Source organism: Chaetura pelagica, unplaced genomic scaffold, assembly GCF_000747805.2.
Source record: "Chaetura pelagica isolate M959 unplaced genomic scaffold, ChaPel_1.0 scaffold90, whole genome shotgun sequence".
NCBI classification, from domain to species: Eukaryota; Metazoa; Chordata; class Aves; order Apodiformes; family Apodidae; genus Chaetura; species Chaetura pelagica.
Genome location: NW_009953496.1, coordinates 8,395,839 through 8,405,996, shown reverse-complemented (window position 1 = coordinate 8,405,996; position 10,158 = coordinate 8,395,839). Strand labels below are relative to the sequence as shown.

At 45.6% G+C, this 10,158-nt stretch overlaps 1 protein-coding gene across 1 annotated transcript; it reads left to right on the top strand.

The window, feature by feature from the left end:
- Nucleotides 1–316: 316 nt before the first annotated feature.
- HPCAL1 (hippocalcin-like 1) lies at nt 317–6,196 on the top strand. The gene is made up of 3 exons (XM_009999148.1): nt 317–719; nt 1,889–1,994; nt 4,934–6,196. The coding sequence occupies exons 1-3, from the start codon at nt 342–344 to the stop codon at nt 5,029–5,031; spliced, it is 582 nt and encodes a 193-aa protein (XP_009997450.1). The 5' UTR covers nt 317–341; the 3' UTR covers nt 5,032–6,196.
- Nucleotides 6,197–10,158: the final 3,962 nt, after the last annotated feature.

Sequence of the window (10,158 nt, the reverse complement as noted above, 5' to 3'; positions counted from 1 at the left end):
GGGATTGCAGGAGAGAAATTAAATAATAAGGATTATTTTAACCTAAATAACAAGGATTAATAATAAGGGTTAATGTTTCCCAAATAGTCTCTCCCAAACTGCCTTCCCTTGTCCTTCTGCAACATACCAGTAACTGAGAGAGCCTAGAGGAGAGGAAAAGAGGCCAGGTATTTTCCTAGTGATTTATGGCATCATTTTTATCCTCTTTCCCCCTTGCCCTGAGCAGGCCAGTGTTTCCCACAGGGCTCTGCCTGACCCTGGCCCCTCTCCACCAAAGTGGGACCGAAACTCAGGTGAATGCTCTCTTGCTTTGCAGCCGCTGAACCCGGATCCAGAAGAGAATGGGGAAGCAGAACAGCAAGCTGCGCCCCGAGGTGCTCCAGGACCTGCGCGAGAACACCGAGTTCACAGACCACGAGCTGCAGGAGTGGTACAAGGGCTTCCTAAAAGATTGCCCGACAGGCCATTTGACTGTGGAAGAGTTCAAAAAAATATACGCGAATTTCTTCCCCTACGGTGACGCGTCGAAGTTCGCAGAGCACGTCTTCCGCACCTTCGACACCAACGGCGACGGGACGATTGACTTCAGGGAATTCATCATCGCCCTGAGCGTCACCTCTCGGGGCAAGCTGGAGCAGAAGCTGAAGTGGGCGTTCAGTATGTACGACCTGGACGGCAACGGGTACATCAGCCGCGGGGAAATGCTAGAAATAGTACAGGTGAGGTGTTGTCTCTGCTCTGCGTTTGATTTGTGTTGCTGGAAAATCTTCATCCTGAGACAGCTGGAGATGAGGGATGTGCTGAGTTGGGTCCCTCCTACCCCAGGGAGGCTCTTGAGCCTGTGGTCCCCAGAAGGACTGAGGGCTATGGTGGGACCTACCAGGTGCAAATGAGGAAAGAGATCAAGAGATGAACATGGCACCTGCACTGTTCAAGTGGCCTGCAGCCAAAATCTTGCAGCTCTCCCTGGGGATTTCTTAGTGGGGTGTAGATGGGATCCAAAAACCCTAAATGCAAATATTACTGACCTGATAAATCTCAGAATGAATACTTTGAAACCTCAAATCTGAGTCAACATGAAATCCAAATTAAAGGCTGTAGCATGTCTTTGTCTCCCAGAGGCTGGAGATGTGTAGCCTATAGGCTGTACCAGGGGGATGCATGGGGCAGATCCTGCTGTGCTCCTGCCCCACATGCTGGCCAGGGCTCAGCCTTGGCAGTGGGCTGCTTGCTAAGTGCTCTGTAGCTGAGAGGTGTCTCTAGTGCACTGCAAGGGGCACTGGGAAGCACATAATGCATCCAGCCAGTGCCCAGGCACCTGGTTCTCATGACTGAGCAGGAATAATTTAGGAGGAGGGCTAGGACTGCAAATGTCCTAAAGAAGTCTCATTCACATTCTTTTAAGTCTGAAAATGCATTTCCTTACTCATCCACACAAAAGACCAACCCCTGTTTCTCTGTGTTCATATTCACCTGTAACCCATACAACACCATACACGTACATGTAACTGAGTGAATGTTGAGAGGTGATGGCTTAGCCCAGTTGCACAAAAGAGAATTGCAGCCCATTACCTTCTGTGTTTTAACTCAGTCCTACTCATACATTAATCTATACCCTGACTTTCAGTTAAACTGACCCAGTAATCTGGGCACTTATTTTGAAGTGTGAGTGGATACAGGAAAGAAAAATTTTAAAAAGCTGCAGTAAGAAATTCCTATTTGTTTTGGTTTATAAAGTCGTGCAGCTGCCTGCCAGGGTCAGCTGCCTTTTTTTATTGCTGCAGGCTTAAATTCTTTTTCTCAGTTCTGATGCTTTATTGCTTGGGTTGTGTTTTTGCTAGATTTTTTTCTTCTTCCTTTTTTTTTTTTTTTTCTTTTTAATACTCAGGCAATCTACAAAATGGTCTCATCAGTAATGAAAATGCCAGAAGATGAATCTACTCCCGAGAAGCGAACAGACAAGATCTTCAGACAGATGGACACAAACAATGATGGTAAGATCTTCACCAGCACCCCTTCAGAGGCTCTGAAAAGATAGTCTAGCCCAGTGTTGGTCAAAGCAAATTATGGTATCTGGGGAGAGGGGGTGGAGGGCAAGGATGTCCCACTGATACCTCTGGTCTCTGCCTTGCTGCAGTGAGGTCAATAAATAGGCAGCAGGTGAGTGACTTTTCCTGGTGGGACAATAAAGAGATGGGAGGCAGTCAATCCTTCCCTGACGTTTCAGAGGTAAATCCCCTGCTGCAAAGGCTCCCTGAAACTCCCCTGAGTGTAATGTCTTTGGATTATTTTCTCTGGGTGCAGCACAAACTAGGCACAAGACGTTTCTCCTGTTGCCTTTGGTAGGGTTGCAGGCCTGGGTTTATCATCAGTAATGCAGATCAGGGATGTGGTTGCTACCTGAAAGCAAGAATTCTCCACAGTCCATAATACTTATTTCCTGTGCATGCTTATGGTGTGTGTACGTCTAAGCATGGTCACACATGCTCCTGTAGTGTTTACTTTGTTGCAGCAAGCACATCCAGGGGATGTAACAGCTCCCAAGCCAATTATGGAGCCACTGGTTAAATTATCTGACAAGAGTACCCATCACGACCCGTCCACCTGAGCTGGCTCATTTCCTTTGTCTCGAAAACCACGGGCAAAATTGAGCAAATTCGCTCTGCCCATCAGTCTGCCAATGTGTTTCATCTCATCCCAGTTAGGGTAGAGCTTTCCCTGGGAATTACCCTGGCAGCAGCCAAGGTGGCAGCTGCCCAGGTTGAAACCAGGATCTGTATCCTACCGCTGTGCTTAATGGGAGCAAAGAAAGATTTGGTTCTAGCACTGAGATATGGAGACCTGGAAAAATATGATCTTATGTACAGAAAGGTTTTATATTTAAGAGAATTTTATGAACATCTGCTGCTGTAACCCCTGGGACAAATTCTTGGCCTTTCTAAAGTCCTCAGGTATTTTACCTTTGACTTCATAAGAGCTGGCACTTAGTCCCCTGGCTTCACCTGTGAAGGGCTCTAAAATGAAATGCTTAAAGTATTTTTGTTCTGTGGAAAGTAGTGACCTGTGCAGATGTGCAAAAGAGTCATGGTCACAAAACCTGCTAGATACATCCTCCATCTGTTGTGCTTTGTTGCTGGAATAAAGTCATCCTATTTCCAGTAAAATACCAGCCCTGCAAGCTGTGTCGTGCCAAGCAGTAGAGCCTGCACACAGATGTGTGCTCTTGATGACTGGAAATGTTTCTTCCCCATCAGACAGTTGGACATTGCAAATAGATTTTGACTTATGCGTTGCTTTTAAGTATTGCAAGCAGAGGGGGGAACTAGTCGGTGTTCTGATATTGACGAGAACTCTTTTTTAGGCTGATAAAACCATAAGAAAACTCTTGGTTTGGGACATTAGCATAAAAGCCAGAAATTAGGACAGAAGTGTGCCACAGGTTTTTGAGCTTCTGTAATTTCTACAAAATGAAGGTTTACCCATTCCTCCCTATTTGACCTCATTTGGGTGCTGGCCACAGAGCTCAGTCTTCCCCCCATCCTTGCAGCAGGCTGGAACCATCCTGGGGCCGGAGAAAACCAGTGCAATGAGCTTGTGCCTCCCTCCCTTTGGGGGCATGTGGCCAAAAGTGCAAAAGCAGGTGGCTGCCAAGTGCAAGATGTTCATGTGTGGGTCCTTCCTGTCTGGAGCAGAGCAGTTTGGGTTGGGTAAAGATGTCCATGGGGTCTTTTGTGAGGGATGGGGCAGGTTGTGCTAGGAGCATGAGGAAGAAGGGACATCACTTGCACGATGTCAAGGACTCAGCAAATCCTTGTCTCCTCCAGTTCTTACAAGAAAATGTTTCATTTCTCATTGATACTGCTATGGCTTGTTTCTGCCATGGTTTGGAGTGCCGGAGCAGGAGGGTAATGGTGATAGTAGGCAAGGCAGAGACTGCTCACAGGCTCCCGATGGCATTTGTGCAAGAAACTAGTCCTGAGCTCGAGAAAAGCCCGCCAGGAGCCTGGGTCATCCTCGCATGAGATCTGGGAAACCAGATGGGATTTTTCCTCCTATGCTGTTGGAGCCAGGGGATGCTGGAGCGGTTGCTCCTCATGTTCACTGCTCACCAATCACCTTTGCAGATGTACAGACTGTTACAGGGTCCCTCCAAGTTGGCGCCTCTGGCCTAAGCCAAGGATTTATAAACAAAAAGCACTCAGGAGTGATACATGGCAATAGGTGGCTCCCCCAGGGCTGGCTTTTCTTGCTGCCCTGTTAAACTATGCCTGTACACCCAGCAGGGCACAGAAAGGGGCTTGTAGAACCTTGGAATCATAGAATAGTTTGGGTTGGAAGGGACTTTTAAAGGTGGTTTAGTCCACCCCCCCGACCGGCCCCCTCGCAATAAGCAGAGACATCTTCCGCTAGACCAGGTTGCTCAGAGCTCCATCCAGACTGACCTTGTGGGCACAGGAGAAGCCATCACTGCTTAGCCCTACATGTCACAGCAAACAAGGGGGTGAAGTGGGGGAAGTCAAGATACCTGGTTTAAAATGTTATAGTAATATAAACAGCATTTTCAAAGTATACATGTGTTCTTCAGGTACTGTACCTTGTGGTCACGTGTTGCGTAATTTGTGTAGTCTGATTCTGGGCAAAAACCTGTCAAGTGATACTCAGTAGTTGGTTGTACATTTGGCACTGTCTTTTTAAATAAAAAAATAATTATTATGCTGGATTGTTTTGCAGGAGAAAAATGTGTCTGGGCTTAAGGGCTTGAGTAGGATTTGGCTGCTGAGCATTGGGCTAAATTCCCCTTGATGCCTTTGTGATAGATTAAATATACATACGTTGCTTCAGCAAGGAGGGGGTTCTGTTAAGCTGCGGCAATGGTGGTGGCAGCAGCAGACTGGTAAAAAAGTACCTCCGTTTTGTTTTTTCTCCCTTTCAGGTAAACTGTCTCTGGAAGAGTTCATCAAAGGTGCCAAGAGCGACCCCTCCATCGTGCGGTTGTTACAGTGCGACCCCAGTAGCGCGAGCCAGTTCTGATGAAAGCGGACAGTGTGTGCACAGCGAACCTCGGCTTGTGTCCTTCAAGCTTTGCTCGCAAACGGATGCCTTCTCAACCGTCCCTCCACACTTCACGGATAAGATCCCATTGCCAGATTGTGCGTGTGTGTGCGTGCGTGTGTGTGCGTGTCCGAGCGAACCAGCCCCGGCTCCCCTGACTAACACCAGTGCAGCTCTCTCCTTCGGCAGCTCCGTTCCTGCTTCCCCGCGACGCTGCGGTTCACTCCACACGTGTTAAACGTTAAATCGGAAGGGATGTTTACATGCAGCTGCGAAAGGGTTCAAATCGCTGGTGAGATACCACTTCACTTAGCCCGTGAGAAAGGTGAGGTGCTGGTAGTTCCCAAGAAGATGCTAGGTAGGACTTTTACCCGACACAGCAGATGGTAGGTAATTTATTTTGCTTCAAAAATTACTGTGTTAAAAAAAATAAATAAAGAATGGGGAAAAAAAAAAGTGGACTGAATGGAGTAGAAAGTTAAAAAAAAAAAAAAAAAGGGAAAAAAAAGAAAAATATATTAAAAAAAAAAGCAGCTTTCCTGGGCATGGTTCCAATTTTCTTCTTGAGGAAAATTGCTTGCACTTATCTATTGGTCTTTACTTTCTTTTAATATATATATATAAATTATATATATTTGGTGAAGTAAAATTTTAAATATTTAGGTCATCTATTTAAGGCATAAAATAGAACTCGAGCTTTGTTTCTTCTAGTTGTCTGTGATTTATTAAAATCTTGGAGATTGTTTGGGGTTTTTTTTGGTGATATTTATGCATTAGCAAATTGCTGTTCCAAAAGAAATGCATGACTAGCAGTTTGTGGGTATTTCACTCTGTTCGATTCCTGAATGCAAATGTTTGTTCATTTTTACTGTTGATTGTTCCAACGTTACTGTATTAACAAAAGACCTGAAAGGATTTCATCCTCATTTTGTATTTCTCAGTGGAGTCCTACTTTCTGGTGGTTGCTGCGTTAAATGGCTTTTGAGTGCCCCAAGGTGACGTGACTCGCACTGCTGTTCTCAACTCAGCTACACCTCCTCCCTTTTGCTGTCAATATGTTAATAGTCTTGTGCATTCCAGTGTTATTTAATATCTGCCTAATGCCAAGAAATATTAATTGAAATAAAAGACTACTTTTCTTGTCGCTGCCTGTCTTGGTCTAACCCATGGAACAAGTTCCCATCATCACATATTCGGGGAAAGGATGAGGCTGACTCCCTGCCCAGCGTGTCCCCATCTTGTCCAAGTCATGTTGTCTTGTAAGTATGTTTTGGGGTTTTTTGGGAGCCAGTGTTGCAGCTGGGTTAACTCAGACGTCTTGATGCTTGTGGGATCCTGCTTGTGGGGTCCTGGCTGGGTCCTGGGTGAAGGCAGTTCCTTGGTGAGGATCGCAGGAAGGCGACAACTTAGTTTCTGCTGGATGTGGAGATGCTCATGGTACTGAAGGGAAAGCTGCCAGTGCTGCTGGCCAAGCTGAAGCTTGTGAAAACAAGTTTAAAACATAAAAATAACTCATTCGTGTCAGGTACCAGCTACATGCTGTTAGAGTAACGTTTGACACTGGTGGCATGGAAAGCAGTTTTCCATGTGTTCATCAAGTCTGCATGTAGCTGCTTAAGCCTGTCCTCTCTGCAGATGAGAGTATCAACACATTATTTGGCCTGAGGTTAATATTAAGCATGTAATTAAGAGATTTTTGCTGTGTGGAATGGCCTAGTAGTGTTAATACTTCCGTATTTTTTAAAAAGAGAAAGAGATGGTTGCAATATCCGAATGGAAACACATTGTTAGGTCACACTCGGTCTACAATATAGGCTCGTGTCAGTGCTGCCAAGCAGAAAAGTGTGTTCATTTTTTTTTTCCCTAGTAATTAACATTTGAGCTATTAAACCAGTCCTTTCAACTGCAACACCTGCTGATGAGCACAACTTTGGAAGGAGAGTTAATCAGAACCCTGCCTGCTTTCTCTGGATGAGCCCAAGAAAAAAAGCCAAGTATTGGAAAAAAATATATAATTCCATGGTTGCTTGTAGTCTCTCTCCAGTCTGTGTTCACACTGGCTGTTTGTCATCACAGAAGATACTGTGATGTTAAGGATGCTGCAGATGTTCTTACACTAATGGCTTTTTTTTCATGGGCTGGGTAGCAGTTGTTTAGATGCACACAGTTTAGATGCAAATTGACCTTGTTGCAGGATGATGCCTCTGAGAGGGGCCACAGCACTTGAGTCTTGTTTGTGCAATCTTAAAATGAGTCAGGCATATTTTTAGTCAAGTGTTGCACAATATCCTTCTCTTAGGTACCAAGGATGTGAAAAGTGTTTTGCCGTAGCATTCATAAATGCAGCAATTCTTCTGTCATTCCTCTGCTCTTGTAAGTAGGACTTCTGTCACCTTTTCCACCTTGTCCTGACATCTGTCCTCTTCTGGTTTCTACTTTCTGTCATAAATAATTTAAGTAGTGTTTAACAAAGCCCAAACTCTTCTCATTTGAAAAGGAAAAAAACCCTCCTTACCAAAGCTCATTTTGACCTTGTTTTTGCAGAATCAAAATGAAAGAGCCTGAATTTGACTGGCAAAAAAAAAATTGTATTTCATTGACTTTGGTAATTTTTGCTCTGAAATGTGCCAGGGTATTCGTGATGGAGTTTGCTGCCTGCTGTGGGCTGACAAGACCCTGAGCAGCCCCATGCAGACACTGGGATTGTGTCCTGTTAATTGGGCCAAACTTCTCCCTTTCTCTTTTCCTCTTTAATCTTTCCAGTCCCCAATTTGGGTTTTTTTAGGTTGTCCCCCACTGCTTCCCTAGCTTTTAAGGAGTTTCTTCTTTTCAAATGGGTTGGTTGCATTTCAAACCAGGGCTTGCACAGGGTGGGCAAGCAAGATGCTTCCAACTTGCCTTTTGGAAAGCAATTGAGGAAGGTGCTCAGGAGAAGTGGTCACACATGGCATGCTGGGGGAGCTGGTGAGGTGCTCTGAAGCCCAACCAGGCTGTGTTTCAAAGGTGGCTTCTGATACAGAGAACCTTTTGATTACAGGCTGGCTAAGTACTGGAAGGTGCTTTATCCTGCTGCTGTGAAGCAGCTCTCTTAAAATCAGACCTGCTTCAGAGGCTGCAGTTGTACATCTGTAGTCACTGGGTAACTTTGAACACCTTGGCTGTGCTTTGAAGAGCTCCTCTGAGGATACATCTGCTCCCCTGGCTGGTAATGAGGACTAGGAAGGGAGAGCAATTTCCATGCTCATCCTCCAGGATGTGTCATTGGGGAGTTGATCCAGGCGAAGTTCAAAACTGACGGAGAAATCAATGAAGAGCTCACAGACCTTTATTGCTCATCGAGCTCCAGGGATGTCTTCTGGTGACGGACTGATGTGTAGGGCGGGTTACTCACTTGTTAAGTGATGTCCAAGTGATTAATAGAATACTTCAACTTGCTAAGTGGCTGGTGTTTTGGGGAATTGTATGTTTAATCAAAATTAGAGTCTAACTTAGCAAAAGTGAGTCTAGCACCAAAAAAACCCCATCAGCAGGTCCATTTTTACTTTGCTATGTAAGTATTTTCTCACCACGGAAATACCTAGCACTCTGAAAGCTCTGGCTAATTACTACATAAATTCAGACTTTTCTGTATGAATTGCAGGTCCTTTTAAGCTAATTCAGAATTATGTCATCGCTTTTCAAATTAAGTTAGTGCCTGTCTGGTTGCAGCTTAACTCTAGTTGGGGTGGCAGAAGTGCTTGGATTCAGGCTTGTGTTTCTCTGTCACCACATTTGCATTAGCCCCTTGTTTTTCAGTAAGGCCCTTTGCAATGTATTTTTAGCATTAGCTTCCGAGTAATAAACTCCTGCAAAGAACAACATGAGCATATCTTAAGCCACTGGGCAGATGGTCTCCATGGATAGTCCCCAATCCATTATGCAGGGCATCCTCTCTTCATCTATAAAGGTTAGGAACAGCCATTGACTTACAATGGCCTGGTGGGCATGCTGGCATTTTGAGATCCCCAGGCTGCATGGCAGCAGATGCCTTGCTGATGAACACTAGAATTGCAGTTATCTCTTTGGAGAGGGGAGAAGTTTCATTGGAAAAAAAGGAAAAGGGAGGAAAAAAAGGAGAGCAGATCACCTCTCTGTGTAGAAGCTTTGGAGATGTGCCTACGTCATTGGAAGCAGTGTGCCTGGAAGCAGGCCTTAACTGTTCCCCATCTGTATCAAGTGTGATGGATCGGACCCAGACACGCTTCTGAACACTCTCTCATGGTCACTGTGGCTAAAGGGTGGGCATCACCAGAGGGTTGGGTTAATCCCAGTTTGATGGCCATGCCAGACAAGTTAGAAACCACCAAGTTCTGAGGGAGCCAGTGGCTGTTATTGCAGGACCCCTCTCATTTACCAAAGGTCTTGGGAGCCTGGGGAGGTCCCTGCTGACTGGAAGCCAGTGTTATTCCAGTCTACAAAAAGGGTGTGAAAGAAGACTGAGGGAACTACAGGCATGTCAGTCTATCCTCAGTTCCTGAAAAAATTATGGAGCAGATCATACTGGGTACTATTGAAAGGCATTTAAAGAATAATGATGTCATCAGGGACAGCCAGCCTGAGTTCACAAAGAGAAAATACTGGTTCGCTGATTTCATATCCTTCTGTGAGGAGATCACCTGCCTAGCAGATGAAGGGAAGGCCTGGACTGGGAGTAGCCTGTGAGCTAACTCATGCAATTAGTATACCAGCCCATACGCTAACATGGAAAAACACAGAACTGGTATAGATAAACCCAAGCTGAAGCTGGGATCCATCTTCCATTTGCGCTGTTCCTCCTGGGGTAAGATGTCTAGGTTTTAAAAGTGTTTTGGGAGAAGCCAGAGGAGAGGCCATGTGCTGAGCATCACAGCATGGAGCTGGGGAGCATCTCCCTCTCGAGGACACAGGGAGCTGCTGCTGGCTGCAGGCAGCAGGCTGCTCTTCTCCAGCTCCCACAGGGATGCAAAGGCGTGGGAGAAGAGACCCTTACTTCTCCTGCCAGACCCTACTGGTGCAAGCAAACACAAGGCTTCTGGGGCTGAGGTGATGACTGAACCTGTCAGCCAAGAGCAAAGGTTGCTGCTGAAC